General features: G+C 46.0%; 1 protein-coding gene across 8 annotated transcripts in view; it reads left to right on the top strand.

The window, feature by feature from the left end:
* GSE1 (Gse1 coiled-coil protein) overlaps window positions 1-19421 on the top strand; it is a 183715-nt gene that overhangs the window by 128372 nt on the left and 35922 nt on the right. For all 8 annotated transcript variants that reach the window (XM_069085624.1, XM_069085622.1, XM_069085620.1 and 5 more), the window contains one exon: window positions 13037-13236. In XM_069085624.1, the coding sequence (XP_068941725.1) occupies window positions 13037-13236 (200 nt within the window). The remainder of the gene's footprint in view (window positions 1-13036; window positions 13237-19421) is intronic.

Raw genomic sequence — 19421 nt, 5'->3', positions numbered from 1 at the left:
CACACACACACACACACACACACACACACACACACACACACACACACGTTTTTGTGTCCCTGTCCTTTTCTTTGGGTGAGTGGTGATGGCATTTCCTTCTCCTTCCTAGAACGCTTATGTTCTCATGATGTTGGTCATGTGTATCTTGGGGCCATTCACTAACTGAATCTTGTCCTTGGGAAGGAAGGAAGCCTTGATTAGGTGCCTACCATGTGCTGGCCATTGGGCTAAGTGTGGTCCCCAGAACAACCCTGGGAGGAAGGAGGGAGCTATTATCCCCATTTTACAGTTGAAGAAATGAGTCAAGCATAGGGTAAGTGACTTGCCCTGGGTCACCCAGCTAATGCATGTGTGAGGCTGGATTTGACCTCGGGTTTTCCTGCCCCCAGGCCCAGTGCTCTATCCAGGGCACCTTAGATTTCTTGTTTGTCAAACATGTGAGGGGATTAGATTAATTTTCTCTTAAGAGTCCTTCCCATTTTAACATTCTAGGTCTTAAGATCCTTTTCAGCTCCGTCATTGCACAAGGCCATGACTTTGCTATTGACCCATTTTGATTAACCAGACCACAGATGACTGTGTATTGGTTTTAGAATCACGGCAGGTTTCCCATACTGTCTTGATCCTGTCGCACTTCCCCCATATCCTTTTCTATTCTCTTTCTCCCTCCCTCTCTCCTTCCTTCCCATTCTCTCCCTTCCCTTCTTCTCTCCCCCTCTTCTTTCCCTTCCCCTCTTATCTCTCTTCCTCCTTCTCTCTCCCTCCCTTCCTCCTTCCCCTCTCTCTCCTCTCTCTCCCTCTCCTCCACATATACTCTTTTCTGAATCCTTTGTGTCTTTCAGGGTACTCAGCTCAAAGTCCTAACAAGCCCTCCAGAAACCCTTCTTTGCTTTCCCCTCAACCCCCAGGAGTCCCTGCAGCTGCCCAGACCCTCCTCCCAGAGCTGTCTTGTATCCAATTTGTGTCTCTATTTGTGCCTATTGTCTCCCCATTAGAGCAGAAGCTCTTTGTGGGCAGAGGCAGTTATTGCCTTTTTGCCTGGGATGCCTGGTGGCCGAGCACAGTGTCTGCTGGCTGTCAGTCATTGGCCACCATCGCTTCTTGTACTTTCTTTTTTTTTTTTTTTTTTGGAGGGCAGTTGGGGTTAAGTGACTTGCCCAAGGTCACACAGCTAGTTTTTGTGTTAAGTGTCTAAGGCCGGATTTGAACTCAGGTCCTCCTGACTCCAGGGCTGGTGCTCTATTCAGTGCACCACCTAGCTGCCCCTCTTTTTGTACTTTCACACCTACCTGCCTGTTGTTCTCCATTCTGAAGGCTAAGCCCCTTGAGGTCAGGGCTCCCATCTTAGTCTCTGTGCCTCTGCTGCCCTTAGGTCCTTCTTCCTTGTAGGAGGCTCCCCACACACTTGCATGGTCCACCAGTTTGTCTCATCTCTAGCCAGGTTGGCCCAGGGGCACCACCTCCCTACTTTTCTCATTAGCTGATGGGCATCACTGTGTTTCTTAGCTCATCTCCACTCTTTTCTTTTGCTTCTTTGGGGTCTCAGCTGTTAATTACATTTGTCTGTCTACCTCCCCCACTAATCTGCTCTCCTGGAGCCTGGCTCAGGAGGTCAGATAACAAAGGTGACATGGTCATACGGGGTCCTTTGTCATCTCCCATCCAGATTAGTTTCATTGACTAACTCCTTGCTGAATACCACCAGTTAATTATAATGATCACAAACCTTCCTGTTTAAAGCCACACAGTGAGAATTAAGGTTCTGAAGTAAGACTTTAGCTTCATTAATTGCCGGCCTCATTGTGATGGTATTGATTGTTAATGCTATCGGGGTGAGTAATGGTTTCCTAACACAGAGGGGATTAGGCTGCTAATTGCTGTTGGCCTTGCCTTGACAAGATACACTTCAGTGGGTGTCAAATCCCTAGCCTTCGGTTCCTTTGTCAGAAACAGCCTTTTCCTATCTCCCTCTCTCCTCCCTCTCTCCTTCCTCTCCCCCCCCCCTTCTGCTCTTATAAATGAAACTAATTCAGAGAGACTCGGGAATAATTAATAAGGCACTGTAACTAATAGCTCTGGCCTGCACCCTGGCTGGGGGAGGAGGGAGGCACCCTCCTTCCCCATGTAGTCTTTCCATTAAGTTCCTCTCAGACCTGATGGCTCTGGGCTCTTGTCAACAGGGTTAGGGCTCAGTATCTAGGCCTTTGAAGTCTAGTCCACTCTAGTCATTTGAGCATGCTGTCCCAGAAACCCCCATCACTAGACTTGGAAGGGATAGTATCCTTCAGCTTGATGGCTTCTGTTTCTTTAGGGCATTCGCTGTCCTAGGTAGAAGGCCACCCCCTTCCCCTAGTTTGTGTAATGGTCAATGTCACTGCCTGGTACTGTCTGTCTGCTCAGGGTAAACACAGGACCTCGAGCTGGAAAGGGGCCTGAGAAATCATGCACTCTAACCCTTTGCGGGTTTTGTATTCTTAATTATTTTTTTTTTTCAAATAACAAGCTTTTTATTTCTCACCCCTTCCCCCCCCCCCGGAAGAAACAAGAAAATCCCTCACAGCACATGCATAGTCAAGCAAAACCCCTTTCTACATTTTCCCTGTCCAAAAATGTGTCTCATTCTTCATATTTATTCCATCAGCCCTCTGTCACTACCAACCCCTCTGTTTTACTGAAGGGTATGTTGAGACCCCAGACAAGTTAAGTGACTTGATCACAGTCACATCGATAATAAGGAGCAGAAGGAGACTTTCTGGCTCCAAACCTCAGATTTCTTTAAGCTATCTCCTGTGGCCAGGCATAGGATCCTAACTATCATAGCAGAAAGAGACCTTAGACATGAGCTAGTTCCCAACCCCTTCATTTCCCTGGGGAAGAAACTTGGAAGGGAATGGGGGGGGGGGGGAGAAAGGAGGGAAGGGATTTCCCTGAAATCATAAAGCTTGTGAAGGGGACCCAGGCCTCTGAACTCCTAACATTCTTTAAACTTCACTTCCAGGCCTCAGCTAATTTATTTGGGATTTTGGTGTGGAAAATCTGTACCCATAAGCTTAGCTTTTCCCCCTTCTCCCTCAACAAAATTGCTGAGGCAGCTCAGGATGTTGGAAATAGTGCTGGCTGTGGAGTCACAAGACTTGGTCACCTGTGTGACCTTGGGCAGCATAGCCAACCTTGCTGCTCTCTGAAAAGAGAGAGTTGAATTTGACCACCTGTGTTCCCTTCCCCCTCTTCATGGCCAAAATATAACCTTGATTTGGGATTTGGTAGTTGAGGATCCCAGTTCAAATCCCCAGTCTGCCACTTACTATGTGACCATAGTGCGGCAGTTAATTAAACTGTCTTGTACTTACCTGTTCTTCTAGGGCATTGGACTAGACAACCTCCAGGGCGCCCTCCTACCCCAGCTCTAAGGCAGCAGGCCTGTGATAAGGTCCCTTCCACCTTTTTCACCTTCCTGGGGCCTCCCATGAGATGTGTTATCGGGTACCAGGCAGATGTTCCTGCCTGTCCAGGTGGTGGCTTGGTGTTATTGAGAAATCTTTCGAATTATCATTTTAAATATTCTAAAAAAGGAGCCCTTTTAGAGACTAAGGACCAACCCCTCCATTGTAATGAAAAGATATTATGTGTGTGTATATATATATATATGTTAATGTGCTTGAGCATATTGTACACAGATGCATGCACTTTAAAAAATATATTGGGTTTGCTGAGAGGTGGACCAGACAGTTGGCCTTGCTTAAAGCTGTGAAGACTTGGGTCTGGTGCTGCTGACATAGCTGAGCACGGTGACCTTGGAAGCTAGGCCACCCAACCTCAGTCATTTTAAGACTAGATGTTAGCGCCAAGTCAGGGATCTGTATCAGTGAAAGGAGTTTCCACTCTGGAACTTCCCCAGGCCTTATTGGGTCTGCCCCTGAAGAATAAATTGTATATTGGAGTTTATATAGCTAATACCTTCTCTCCCTGCCTTTTTCTTTTTTTAAACATTGGTATCCAGAGCACAGTCAACACATCCCCATCCTTCATTCCTCAGTTGAAACAGGGATTGGCCACTCTTCTGGGAAGTCACATAATTAGTAATTGTCTTTCCTGGGTCTGTTTCACAGATTTGTCAGTGACGTAGCCAGGCTTTTCCACCTTTAACCTCTTCATCCCGCTGTGTCCTCGGCTCACAATAGTGTTACTAAAAATGCCTTCCTCTTACTAGTTCTGGGAAATGGGAAGTATCAGTATTGCCCTATTTTTAAAATTGGGGAAAGCAAGGCTTAGCATGTATGTGAAGGATCTAGCTAACCTAATGGGGGAGTGAAGCCTGGAACTCCAGTCTTACTGGGCATGAGTTTAACCTCTAGGCCCTGGGTGTTAAGTTCAGCTACAATAATGTGGTCAGGACTAAACTTTTGGGTGCAGGGTTCTGGCCTCTTCCCCCAGGCTGGGTCTCTTGGGAACCTTGGCTTTCACCCCAGGACATCTCAGGGGCAAAGGTTTTACTCATTTTTCTTGAGAAATGAATCAGTCATAGTTCTGGGTCATAGTATCCTTGAGCTCAGTAGTGTGACTCATCCCCCCCATCCCCCTCTACTATTCTTGGCCAGATTCTGGCATCTGGGAGTTTGGAAGACCCCGAGGGCAGAGAAAGTGTGAACATCCAGACACACAGCCCTAGCCCAAGCTACGAGTAGATTTAAAGGCACCTGAGCATGAATAGTCATTTTTGTGCCTGAAACAAGGCAGCTAAAACTTGTCCTTTCCTTAAATCTGATTGGGATTTTTCTCTAACCTCTCTGCTGGGCTGTGTTTTTTGTTCTCTCCCCCTTACTTTAGGGAACCAGGCTCTGGGAATCATGGAATGTTAACTCTAGCAGGGCCTTCAGAACCTAGAACACAGAATATTTAAGATTTAAATAAATACTTATTTAGTTCCTACTGTGTGCCAGGCACTGTGCTAAGGATACAGATGCAAACAAGACAGTCCTTGTCCTTAAGGAGTCTAATGAGGGAAGACATCATGCAAACGGAAGTTTTAAAAGAGTGGGGTAGGGGTGGCCAGGGAAAGTAGCACACAATGGGGCATGGTGAAGAAGTCAGAAGAGTCAGCTTCCTGGGATCAGCACTTTCTTGGGCATAGGTGTCAGAACCCCTCCCAGCTCTACAACCCACCCCTCCCATTTTATAGATGAGGACACTGAGTCCCAGAGAAGTAAAGGGACTTTTGTATCATCATTCACATATGAAGTTAGGATTAAAACCCAGAATCTCTGGTATCTCTTCCAGACCATATCTCTCTTTGCTTAGCCCTATTAAAATTTGCTTTCTTCTGCAAAGCTTGTTCTGATTCTGTCCTTCTCACCTCCACAACCCCTGGGCATTTAAGAGAGTAGTTGCAAAAGCCCAGGCCTTCTCATCCCCTACTCCCATTTTGATTGGACAATTTCATTTAAATGTTTACTAAATTTTTTTTTTTTACTTCCTGTTTTTGTAGCCATTTGAGATGCCAGATAAACTGAGAGGATCAGGGTAAGAGCAGACCAAGGATAACCTTCATCAGACCTTAGGGTTCCTCGGCCAGTAGTTTAGAAGGTGGCTTCTAGTTGTGGGGAAGCACACCACAAAAACCAGTCAAACTGTAGATGGTCCCTTCATGTGCATGGATCAGGGACTGTTCTCCCCCCTACCCATCCCCCTCCAAAAAAATCTGAGAAGACAAGTGTCTATTCCAAGCAATAAAGATGTGGAGAATGATGGGGAGGGACTGCCTGAAACTTTAATCCACTCCCCGATGGTATAGCTACCATTACCATCATCAGATTATTACTGTTGTTGTTATCTTGTCCTTTTCACATCTAGCATTAGGTGCTGACCCCTTCAGTTCACCTGGTTCATCTGTTCTGTGGAATCATAAAATATTTAGACAGTTTCTGGTCCAGTGCTGCAAAATCCCAGGTCAAGGCCCAGAGAAGGGAAATCAGGTTTCAAAGAGGGCCCATCATTATATGAATGGCCAAGCTGAGTCTAGAACCTTGAGTTCTGATGCAGAAGAGCTCCAGGTAACCCAAACCAAACCTGAAACAGCCTTTGTCCTCAGGCAGGCGTGTAGGAGATGATGTATACAGTCCTTTAGCATTACAGGAGACCTTTTACATTCAAAGAAACTGGTGCCCATATTCACCCAGCTAATAAAATGATGAGTCCTTTCTGCCATCTTGGGACTGAGCATCTTCCCCATACGAGTCTTTAGCATGGACGTTCCTGGTAAAATCCCCATCAAATCCCATGAGATAGAAGCCCGGGGTTTCCAAGTCCTGCCACTGCCCTATGAGCTCGAGCATTTTAGGGGTAGAAACTGGATGGTCTTTTAGGCTTTGACTAGTCACAGGGGAGTTCTGTATGTTCTCTGGACACTGTTCTCTGTAGCTTTTTTGCTTCTTGCATTAAGACATTTTGTCCTTGTGAGTGTCTTGTCTCTCTTCAATTACATTGGCTTTCCTTGTGGGCAAGGTCAGTATGTCCCAATTCTTTTTCTCTGTCCCCAGGACACCTTGTGTGGTTTTCTGCACGTGGAAGGGCCTCTGGGTTCAAACTACCTGACTGATCAGTCTCTTTGGCTGATTTCCTTACTTCCTTGAGTCCCATCCCTGTTTGGTTTTGCATTTAGCTAAGCCATCCGAGGAAATTAACTGGGTTTAATAGAGAGTAATGGGTGCTTGGCTGAGACAGCCAACTTTTGCCGGGGTGGGGTGGGGGGGCAGTAAATTGGCGCCACACAGCCTTCTTACATAATTATTGTGGTTCATGGGCTGAATAGATGAGGTGTGAGGAACTCAGCCTTGCTGGGGCCTAAGCCTAGGGCCTTTAAACACAAGAATTCCCCCTTGAGCTAAGGGACTGGGAAATGTTGCATTGGCAGTTGTTCCCACATCCTGTTTCAGTCCTTAGGGCCTTGGAGGGCAAGATTATTAGAGCCAAATTCAAAGACTATGAGGTGAGACCCCACCTTGAACCCCTAGAGAAACTAGAGGAAGGAGGGGCAGGAATTGCTAAATGCATCTTTTGGCTTTCTATTCAATTCAAGCATTTATTGACCTCCTGCCACTTCAGGCCCTGGAGATAAGAAACAAGAAAATGAAACCTCTCGCCCCTGGAGGAGTTTATAGTCTACTGAGAGAAGCTGTGTACACAGACATGAACAACATAGAGGAAATACAGAGTAGTTCTTTGGAAGAGGCTACTCCAGGAAAGAATTATTGGTAGCTAAGATCATACAAGGTTATTGTAGCCAAGAGGGTGGGAGTACATGGAAACCACAGCATGCAACAGTAGCCATCTTCTCCCCTCTCCCTCAGTTGGAGTCACCCCTCCCCTTCCCTTAAACTGCTCTTAGGCTGGTGACCTGCTTTTATTTCCTTTCCTTCATGGCCATATTGCTACTGTGCCGCCCCTTGCTTTTCTCCCCCAGATCTCTTAGACTTAGACCCTTCCTCCTATTGAACAAATACATCCAATCAAATCAGGCAACCATTAACCATTCCTGAAAATAATGTAGCTTTCTCGAAGGAGGCAGGGTCCATGGATATACTGAAGTCATGTTCAGTCCCAGCTTTGAAGTCTTTCCCTGTTTTTTTCCTGCATGGTATTGTGGTCGTTGCATAAATTATTCTTGAGGTTCTGTTTGTTTCATTCTGCATCTGTTCATAAAAGTCTCCCAAATTTTCTTTATATTCATTCTTTCTTTTTGTTTTTTGGTAAATTTTTTCATTATTTTAAATTTAAATACAAAACGAGAAAAAAATTGCCATGCACACAGCAGAACGTGAGAGGGTTCAATATAAAACAATAAGAAAACCTGTATAATAAAATACTACACATGATTTTCACAGCTACCCAGCTTTGCTTTCTTGTTGGTTTTCTTTTGTTCTATACTATGTACTTTTTACTTTTTTCCCCCTCTTTCCTTCCTCCCCTCCCAAAAAAGGCTACAGTTAAGCATGGTATACACATATACATATATTATATGTGTTTATATGTGTATGTATGTATTGTGTGTATACACACACATAATACACAGATATCTATAAACATACATAAGTACACCTATGTAAGGCCACACTGTGCTTATTTCTACTGTCATCTGTATATCTACATTTATCATTTCTTGATAATCTAGTGACCCTCCATTACACTTCCTAGAGCATAATTTGTTAACTTGTTCCGCAGTTGATGGACACCCACTTTCCCTTTAGTTCTTTGCTCTATGAAAAGGGATATTGGAAATATTTATTGTTGTTAATACTAACTAGCATTTATATAGAGCTTTAAGGTTTGTAAAGTGTTTTACAAGTATTACCTCATTTTGACCTCCCACCAACCCTGGGAGGTAGATATTATTAACCCCGTTTTCTAGATGAGGAAACTGGTCACACAACTAGCAAGTGTCTGAGGCTAGATTTGAACTCTAGTCTTTCTGACTTCAGGCCTGACATGCTATCTACTGGACCACCTAGCAGCCTCTATTATAGCACCATACAGGTACAAATTGAGAGCTAAAAGCGACCTATGAAAGCATGCTGTATGTACACTGAAGCCGAGGGAAACTGAGTTGCCCAAGGTCACACAGCTAGTAAATATGTGAGGGTGGATTTGAATTCAGATTTTCTTGACTCCAGGTACAAAAGTCTATCCACCAGGGCCACTCAGCTGCCTCCCTTTTTTTCTTTTTTTTTAAAGCAATCAGGGTTAAGTAACTTGCTCAAGGTTACACAGCCAGTTATTTCTGGGTGTGGTGCTAAATATCGGAGCCCGGATTTGATCCCCAAGTCATCCCGACACTGGAGCTGGTGCTCTTACTCACTGAGCCACCTGGCCGCCCCTAGCTGCCTCCCTTAAAAAAATTTTTTTTAAATAAGTTATTCCCTCTGTCTTGGACCTTCTTGTGTCACATGTACCTTGTAGTGGTATTTTTGGTTCAGAGGTAACATGCGATTTAGTGGTTCTGGACAGAATTCTATATTTTTTTCCAAAACAATCTGACCAATTCACACCTTTACCAGGTGTGTTCTGAAGGTTCCTCCAACATGTAACATCTTTGACTTCTGTCGTCTTTGCTGATGGGTGTAGGGGGTAAAACCTTGTAAGTTGTTTTAATTTGCGTTTTTCTTCCTAATTCATTGTAGCATTCTTTCATGTGGTTTTTGATAATTTGCATGTCCTCTTTTGAAACCTGCCTGACCCCTCATTTCTTGGGGAATGACATTTGTGATCCCTTCTATGCTTCACCTGTGATTGTTTAACCCCATTACCTTAGTTTCCCCATAGAAATCTAGCTCTGTTCACTCCAAGTGGCCTTTCAGTCCTCCTGGCAGAATTATGCCCCTTAGTCTTAGCCTTGGTCCTGAATCCAGTCATTCCTTCCTGTTGAATCACCATCTCTGCCCAGCTTCCTTCTTCCTCAACCCATCCTAAATAAAAGAATCCTAAAGACAGGGCTTGATTGGAACCCATCCTGATTAAAATCTTGGTAATAAACTCACTCTTACTTGAATTATTGGAGCAGGTGAATGACCCTCTTGACTGGGATGTTGCAGGAAAAATTCCTCCTGAGATATTGATTAGACTAGGTACCCTCTATGAGGATGGTGGAAGGGTGCCCCTCTTCTAGCTCTAAAATCTTATGATCTTAAGGACTCCCTATGAGAGTGACCCACCTTGAGCAAGGGTTTCCTTCTGAAGTGTGGGTTGAAGCTGAGAGTTTGAGGGCCTTGACTAATCTGAAATTTTGTGAATGCTTCATTTGGGAAGATTCTTCAATAATGCCCTTTTCAAGATGATTGTTCATCACTAACTGCTGTACAAGGCTATCCATACTGCATGTTGTCTCTCCTGGATTCTTGGGGGTGGGAGAAAAGAGTGGTGTGAATGTTAAGCCTTTTAGCATTCTTAAGTCCCATCTCAGTTGTGAAATAGGTGTTCAACCCCACCAGACACATTTACCTCTAGGTTGGAGGCAGCCACTCAATCCTATTATTCACCTCCCTCCCAAACTTTTATTGAGTACCTACTGTGTGCAGGGCACTTTATTAGGTGCAGGAGTGTTCAGAAAGAAAACTGTGATGTAGGTGCTATGAGAATAAAGAGGGTGAAGCTTTGGAAACAGGGTGGTCAGGTGTCATAACAACACTTCCCTGAGGGTAAGGGGAAGTGCTCAGTTGGGGGAGATGCCAAAAGCCACAGATAAAGATGCAGCTCCCGCCTCCCACAAAGGATTTTCCATCACCACCTTCCTGTGTGACCAAGCTACCTGAGCTAACTAGGGGCACATTGAATAATAAATAAACTGCTAATAGTTTTTGGAGGCTTTGAAACCCTGTAGCTGCAGTAGGCCCCAAGCACCAAGACCCATGGGCCCTTTAATCTCCAGCTCTATCCCCCCTCCCTCCGAATTCCCTCTCAGTATAACTCACTGCCTGCTGCCCTCAAATGCCCTGTTACTTAACAGTATTTAAAATGAACTCTTCTTCTTCCCTTCTCCCTCCCAACTTCCCACCTAGTCCCACTCTACTACCAAGTCAGCTCAAGTCTCAGAATCTCCATATCATCTTCGGCTTCTCTTGGTCCCCTCTCCCCCAAACACACACAACTAATCACTCACCAAGGATTGTGCGTTCTTCTTTTGAAAACTTCTGGCACTTTCCCTTACCTTCACTTGCATGGCTATAATAAGTTTCCTTTCTCAGCCCCCCCCCCCCCACTCCCCCACTTTGCCCCACTTGTTCTGAATCCTGCATGAAACTGGACTAAAAGGTAATTGTCATCATTTGTCCTTTCTTCCCTGCCCATCTTTGCCTCCCCATTCTTTAGGGCTCTGTTTAAGCCTCCAAACAAGCCATGCTTATTCACAATGTTCTCTGTACTTTATCATTTGGTGCCTAGACTAGTACTAGACTCGTACATTGTAGATAGTCAATGACTACTCATTGGCCCAAAGGATTATGGATTATCTTGACAGTTTCCTATATTGTTTTCTGTTTATTTCCCATAGCATCAAGGATCGTGTCTTATTCCTCTTTGGAGCCCCCCCAGCACCTAACACAGCAACATGCACACAGTAGGTCTTTGGAGGAACCTCTGGGATCCATCACTTACTTTTGAGCTAGATGGCATCTCAGGTCATCTCTTTTATGGAGGCAGGATCCACCGTGGGTTCTTCAGCTTCTCTTTTCATGATATATCACTGCAATTTTACCCCATTCCTCCCTACCCTATCACAGGAACTGGGTTTTGGCTTCCAAAGGAAGCTTGGTATCTCCTGAGCCTTTGACCTCATTTTGACTTGTACTCCCAATTCTACTTGGGAAAAGGGGAACCATAGCCAAAAATTAAGCTCTGCAAACATCCATTGAACACCTTGTGTGTGAGAGAGCATTGTGTTAGGCATGAGGATTTAGAACTAAAGGAGATCCTTTGTGATCTGGTCTAACCCCATTATTTGACAGATGAGGAAACTGAGGCCTATTGATATGAAATTCAGTGTTGTTGTCAGAATTAGAACTCGTGACCTGTGACTCCAGTTCCGTGTAGCTACAAAGTTTAAGTAAGACAGGTTCACTGCCTTCACAGTCTGGTCACGTGATAAGATTCAGAGGTAAATATATTTAAGTGCATTAGAGAGAGGGGCATAAACCATGGGCATTGGGGAAAGGGCAGGAAAACCTCTTAGAGACCATTTAGCTGGAGATATGCCTGAGAAACTAGTATATTGATTTGATTTTTGTTGTATCCGACTCTGTGACCCTATTTGGTGTTTTCTTGGCAGAGACAGCAGAGTGGTTTGCCATTTCCTTCTCCAGCTCATTTTACAGATGAGGAAACTGAGGCCAACAGGGTGAAGTGACTTGCCCGGGGTCACAGCTAGTAGGCATCGGAGGCCAGATTTGAATTCAGGAAGAGGAGTCTTCCTGACTCCAGGCCTGGTGCTATGCCCCCTACCTACGCATTGACTTGCCTAGTAGATGCTAAATAAAAGTCTGGGTGCCCCCTTTTCCTCCTTGAAGAGCATGGTGCTTCATAGACTGGATCATTGCAAGACCCAGAATTAGAAACTGAGTCCTGGAAGGGCCCTCCAAAGCCATCAGTTCTTATCCTCTTGCTTCACAGCTGAGGAAACTGAGGCCCAGAGTGGTCAGGTCTCACTTGCCCTGTTGAGGACACAGAGTGAGTTGTTAGGCTGGGCCTAGAAACCAGATCTGCCTCCCAAGTCCAGAGCTCTTCTTACAACATTTGTGGTTTTTTTCCTCTACTTTGCAGTGAACAACTACAAACAAGTGCCTAGATATACCCCGAGATGCCCTGAGCCCTGCTCTGAGCTGCACCCTCTTGTAGTAGGAGTAACAGTAAGAGTTACAATAGCCAGTGCGTTCTAGAAAGTTTTAAGGCTGGAAAACACTTTGCAGACAATGTTTCATTTGATCTTCACAACAACCCTGGGAGGCTAACCCTTGTTAGCACCATTTCACAGATGAAGAAACTGAGGCTGCCAAAGGTTAAATGATTGCCCAGGGTCATCCAGCTAGCAAGAGTCTAAGGCCAGATTTGAATTTCAGACTTCCTGAGTCCAGGCCCAATGCCCCCGCTGCCAGGGTGAAAGTACCCCCACAGGTGCACATATTTAGAGCCAAAAGGCATTTCAGGAACCAGAACTTCAGTGTTGGAGGAGGATTTTGGAAATAATCTACTCCTCCCCTCCCATTTTACAGATAAGGAAAGTGAAGTCCCCTGGCTCAGGGTTACACAGCCAAAGTGACAGAGCCTGCCTGATCTTGGTCCCAGGCTCTCCAACTTTGGCCCAATACATCTCCTTCCCTCTTGCTCATCTCAGGCAGGAGAGATGAAGACCTCTTTAATCTATCTGGTTGATGGGATGAACATCAGGCCTGCTATATATACCCTTGGGGTCTTGACACACCCAACCTAAATTCAGTGCCGCCATTTTGTTCTTTTTTTCCTTCCCCCTTGCTTCAGATTCTTTGTTCTCTTACAGGGTCTTCAATAAGCAGTGAGTCTTCCCCAGTCTCTTCTCCGGCAACCAACCACAGCTCTCCTGCTAGCACACCCAAGCGAGTGCCCATGGGGCCCATCATTGTTCCTCCAGGGGGCCACAGTGTCCCCAGCACACCCCCAGTGGTCACTATCGCACCAACGAAAACAGTCAATGGTGTCTGGAGAAGTGAGAGCCGACAGGTAAAGTGGACATGTTCCAGGGTGTTGTGTGTCTGTCTGTGTCTGTGCCTGCATGTGTGTGCATGCATGTTGGGTACTGTCTTTGACACATGATTAAACCACTGTACAACCTATCTTGGTTATATACTAGACACTTGGGAATATGACTGGATCTAGTATCAGAATCCAAAATACTTGGGAAGATGGCTGCCTACTTTTACTCGAGGACAAATCAAATCCATTTTCTGAAAATGGATTTTTCAAGACCTGACTAAAAGAAAGAGAAGCTGACAGACTCCCATAATACTAGTTCCACTTATTAAGATTGACAAAGTGCTTTCTCTTACAACAAACTCACAAGGTAGGGAATGTGAGAAACCTTTTTTTCCCATTTTGTAGACAATAAAATTGAGGCACAGAGGACTAACTCCCAGCCTTGCCACAAATTTACTCTGTGACTTCCCCACTCTGGGCCTCAGTCTCCCCATCTGTCAAATGAATGGGTCTTGTTGAATGAAATGGCCTTTAGACTCCCTCTCAGTCTAAAAAGAAAACTCCTGGAGTCAGTCATAATGTTCCAGTCACCTTGGCTCCCAGCTGTGCAAAAAATCCACAAATAAAACCTCCGGGTATGAGAAACTGAAGAGAGCAGAGAAGAAAACTGGGAATTGGCCTTCAAATGACAGCTATGATAAAAGGCACTGCTGAAGCGTCCTCTCCAACATAGCCCGTCCAGGGCCAAGCTCCATCCAACCGTTCCCACAAGCCCTGCTGTCTCTGTGCAGCTGCCTGCCTCTCTGGGTCTCGGCTCCCACCCTCCCGCCCCCCTCAGGCTTCCCCCTGCTGAAGATATCCCTCCACCCTGTGTACACACGCGCATGCTGCAGTCTGGAGTAAAGCACTTCCTAATTAAGAACCATTGTTAGCAGTGATTCTCTCCTGGATTTTTATGACTATTCCCGGAGGGATTACACCACTTGGAAATACTAATTAAACTGCAAAGAAAAATGGGGAGGGGTTTGAGGAGGGAAGAAAACCCACTGCTTCAAGTAATGCACAAAATTCCTACCTAGAATTCTCCAAAGACATCTTTTGCCCTGCCCAACTGGGAGCAGTAGCAATGTGGGGGACCCTGGGCCTGTCCCTGCTTAAAGCCTCTGGTGGCTAGGATGGGCTTCATCCCAAATGCCTGGTGGTGGCAACTTTTCAATCTCAAGAAAGGGCTGCCTTTTGGGAGTGGAACAGGCCCTCCTTGAATCTGGAGGCAGGCCCAGAAATACTAAATTCTCCAGCTGGCTGGGAGTTACTCATTTACTTTTTCCTTCTGCTTGGGCCTGTTACCTGTTTGACCCAGCTCCCAAGGAGCCAGTGTCACCATCTCCTGACTCCCCAGCTCCCAAGGAGCCGGTATCTACTGTCTTTCAGGAATGGCATTTGGAAGCAGAGGGTCTTTGGGAAGTCACAGAAATGGAAAGCTTGAAGATGTGGTGGGAGATTCCCCCTCATTTTAGGAGACTTGGCACCTGCCCAAAGTCCTAAATCTCTTTCTGATGCCTCCTCAGAGCCATATTTGTCCCTTACCTGAGACTTTAAAAGACTCAGACGTACATTCTCACTTGGTTCTCACAAAAACCCTGCATGGTCATTTGTTATTGTTATCCATTGATTGTTTTCTAGGTAAGGAAAAATCCCCAACCAAGCTCAGAGGTCTGTGTGGGAACCGTCCTAGAGAGACTGTGGGGCAGAAGGCAGAGAGTTGAATCTTAGCTGGCCTTTGGGTCAAGTGTTTCAAATCCTTAGCCCTTGGTTTCCCAGTCTGCAAAGTGGGTTGGTCTAGATTTCCTGAAATCCCTGTTAGCGCTTAACGACTGAATCTGTTAAGTCACTTTTTAGTTATATGATTGGTTATCATTTAGAATCAGAGCTTGGAAATCCAGACTCTTTCCTGTTCCTTAGTTTTGTGGTCCTGGGCAAGTCACTTAAACTTGTATCTGCCTCAGTTTCTCCCATTGTAAAATGAAGATAATGATAATGGCTCTTAACAACCCCCGCCCCAGCCCTGTTTGTCATGAGGATCAAACGTGATCATAATTGTAGAGCCCTTAGCACAGTGCTTGGCCAATACAAAGGACTCTGTGAATGTTAGCTTACTATCATGATCAAAGAAGCTATCTGTAGCACGGTGCCTGGTATACAGTAGGTGCTTAATAAATGCCTGTTCCTTCTTTGCTCCTGGGCCCTGGTGGCAGCTGAGAGAGTGACATGGGGGCGGCTTGCAGCTTCTTCCAAGGTGTTTGGTTTGGGGTTTTTTTTTCCCTTTTCTCCATCAGTTTCTATATGCAGTCCCCTGGGCCTTGTCTTTTTACCATATGCAGGGAGGATGGAAGGCTGCAATTTCCCTGCCCTCCTTCTGGGACTTGGCCCTGGCTCTTGCCTCAGCACTGTGGGGGACCGAGCACCCCTTGTCCCTGCTCAGTTCTTCCTCAAACGTGGGAGCCCCTTTGCAGACACAGAGGATGGAGGACATCTGTCTCCCTTCTTTCCCTTCCCGCTCCCCAATTCAGCAGATGCCCAGCCCGCTGTCTCCAGTCACACGGGTGCAGGATGGCTCATAAATATTCCCCTCATGGAGCCTGAAGAGCCTTGCAGGGTGACTCATACGCACTGCATGCCGTCTCTCTCCTCGGAGAGCCCTTACTGCCTCAGAAATATTTAGTAACCCCAGAGAAAGGGCCGTGATCTATCTGCTTCCAGCAATTTACCACCACAGCGGTTAATGAAACACTGAGGCCACCAGGGAAAGCTATAAGGATTCGGAAACTGGATTAATAGATGATGTATGGCCCATCAAGTTGGGCACAAAGACGCAATTGAGAATTTAATCCTTTTGGGGGGAGGGGGAAGGAAAGACAGGGGAGAGGGGAGATGGGGAAGGAGGGAGGCAGTTAAAGAAGAGACAGGCACAAAGCAAAGAAGAATAACTTCATAAAGTTATCGGGAATGAGTCATTAAAGGGGCCTGGATGCTGGAATAAGTGGGGAACTGGTGGAGTCGATCCATCACGAGGCCCCTTTGTGGGGGTTACCGATATTTCCAAGGTAATAGGGAGGCTGTGAAGGGACAGATTAAATGAAGACTAGTCTATTTTAAACCTAATAGGGCATGTCCTGCGTTCTGACTGGGGGAAATTATTCACTAATCACCAGGGAATGACTGATTTTCTCTCCCTTGAACAGCGAGCCCCTCCCCCTCCCCTTTCATCATTGCAGCTGCATTCCCAGCCGCTGCTCAAAAATAAATAAATAAATAGCAGCCCCCACAGATGCCGATTTTTTTAGAAAGGACCCAAGCAGCGTTTCCCCTGTTAAAACACTGAGGCTTTTGAAACCTGCCTGTCTGCCTGGGGGGGTCGGGATGCTGCCATAACTTCCTGGGCGACCAGCCCTGATCCTTGGGTATGTGGTGCCGCTGGTCTCTGGTGGGGGTCACAGGGCTGTCACCTCCCCCTGCATTTCCCCCGAGCAGACCCTTTCCATCCTGCTAAGCTTTGTTGACCCAGTTCCCTGTTGGTCCTCTATGAAGTTGGCTGGTCTCCAGATGGGAGATGAGAGGACAGAATTATCCTTTCATGGCAGGATTTTGCCTGTGTGTGTTTGTGGGTGGGGGGGGGGGGGGGTATGGTGTGTGGTGTGTTGTTGTTGATATTTGCTTCCCCAACCCCCACCCTCTTTAGCATCTTCTGTTTGAAACTGAGACCCGGATGGTGCCATCTGCCCCCTGCATCCTTCAGGGCCACAGCTCTGAAAACTAGCCAACCGCAGGATGCTTTTTTCTCAGGATTTACGCGCACGCTCCGGTGGGCCCCAGAGATTCCTGTTCCTCTCTCTCTTCCCCAGCAAAGCCCTCCACCATCCCCCACCCCAGAGAGTGGAGGTACCAAGGTCGTCCATGGGTCTGTTCTATCCAGCTTGGCCTGCTTATTAATTAATCAAGCCATTATTTGTTGCAAATCAGAGCAGACAGAGGAGATAATGGGATTCCTCCTATTGGTTCAACCAGAGAGTTTAGAACACATGGCCCCTGTAGCTGGAGGAGAGTCCCCTCCTTCAAGGGGTCTGGCATCTTTAATCAGAGATAACTGGGAAGGCTCTGACTAGCCCTTATCTTGCCCCCAACTGCAGTCCTGGAGCTAAGTAGCAGATCTGGGGTTACCTGCCGCAGCAGGGCTAGCAGCAAGCCCCTCCCTCTTGTCTCCTTTCAGACCTCAGCCCAAAAGGAAAGGAAGCCTTGCTTCCAGCCTGCAGCTCAAAAGACAATTCAGATGAGTTTGGGGTTTGTTTTAATGACTCCTGAGTACTGGGAGTATGGGCAGGAGGGCCCAGTATGGAGGCCAGGATTTCCACAGTCTTCTTCCCTGTTTGCCTTGGATGTGATACCTGAATAACCTGTTTGGTTTATGGCATTTCTCAAAAGGCTATATCCTTGCCATGCTGCTTCAAGGCTCCTTGGGCATCTGTATCCTCTGCAAACAGAGCCACCTATAAATGTAAAGGCAGGCAGCTAATAAATGAACCTATCACCCCCCCCCATCTCTGTCCTCCCACTCCTTCATGCCAGGCCTGTTGGAAAACAGCCCACCCACCAGGGTATTCTGAACAGAAACCCCTTCTCCCTTTCCCAGTTCCATGTCCTCTCTGATAAGAATGTCAGCCTAGCAGGGTTATCTCAAGCCTCCCCTGCACCTCCCTTTTCTTGGACCAAGCTACTGGACTTGAGACTGATAGGAACACTGGCTTTTCTGACTCTGCCTTTACCTCCCTTTGACCTTTGTCAAAATTTGCATCCCTTTCCCCACCAGCCCCACTTAATTTCTCTCCTCTGTAAAATGAGAAAAGGGTTGGATTTGGAATTGAAACTCTGGATTCAAATCCGGACTCTTCCTACTGCATATACCACTGTGGGCAAATATCCCCTCTCCAAGTTGGAGACCCCAAGATTGATTATTTTTAATTAAATTTTCCCCACTTAATTGAAATAGATTTTCTTTTCCTTATCACCACCCAGCCCCTGGAAAAGAAAACAAAATTCTCATAACAAATACACAGTCGAGCAAAAAAAAATTCTGTATTGGCAATATCCAAGAAATCTATGTTTCATTTTTGTACCCGAGTCCATCACTTTCCCTTTAGGAGGTGGGTAGTGTACTTCATTATCAACCCCCTTAGGCTGAAGACCCTAAGAGTTTGAGCTAGAAGGAACCTTAATCATTTTGCAGATGAAAGGACCTTCATCTTGTGGAGATTAAATGACATGTCCAAGGTGGCACAGCCAATAATCACATAGCTAATCCAGGATTGGAACCCAGCTCTTTGGAGTCGAAATACAGGTCTTTCCATTCTCCCATGTTGGGCTTCTTTGATTTTAAAGCATTTTTTTTTCTAAATTTTTATTTTCAGCTTCAAATTCTCCCTCTCCCCCCCTTCACCTTCTCTCTCACCCATTGGGAATGTAAGAAATAGTGGACCTGTTATATATGTGAAGTCAAAAAAGCACTTTGATTCTCTCAAATAAATGGACCACATAAGCATTTTCATCCATTCTAGCCCTAAAATACTCTACAAGTGAATGGCTGCCCTCCTTTCAGGGATGACATCTAACCTTCTGCAAGGGAAAGTCAAGGGCATCTCCTTTTTTCCAGCCCACATCATATTCTTTCCTGCTATCCCATTTGGTCTTTCTTGACCTTTTCTGGGCATTGAGATCATTATCCCATGAACGAACCTTATGGAGGAGGTCAGAGGGCACGCACAGGGTATGAGAGCAAGGGGGTCTGGGATGTTGCAGGGGTGGCCCAGTGCTGTGCACAGAGAGTGAACAGATGTTCCTCATTAAAAATTCCAATCACTGGGTCCCATCTCTTTCAATTAATTATAGCCGATGTATCTTCTGGAGAGATTATGAAGTCTTGAGGAGCTATCAGCCGCTCGCTGAATGTTTGTTGTGGCCGTGTTTAGTAAATACACTTGACTGATGAAGGCGATTCTCCCAGTGGCACAGCACCGCCTGGCACCGAGCTGCTTAAATCTTATCTGCTATGTGTTCCAAGATGTCACTGTCTGGTGATATGAAGATGGATGGTCTGCCTGAAGAAGGGCGGCCTGTGCAGTAATGATGCGCTCGTTCCCTCTGCCAGCCAGCCCCCCTCT

Source organism: Petaurus breviceps, unplaced genomic scaffold (assembly GCF_028583685.1).
Source record: "Petaurus breviceps papuanus isolate PSGF00001 unplaced genomic scaffold, PetGlider_PUasm1.0 176, whole genome shotgun sequence".
Classification (NCBI taxonomy): Eukaryota; Metazoa; Chordata; class Mammalia; order Diprotodontia; family Petauridae; genus Petaurus; species Petaurus breviceps.
Note: the sequence above shows the minus strand (reverse complement) of the source record. Positions and strands in the feature narration are given on the sequence as shown.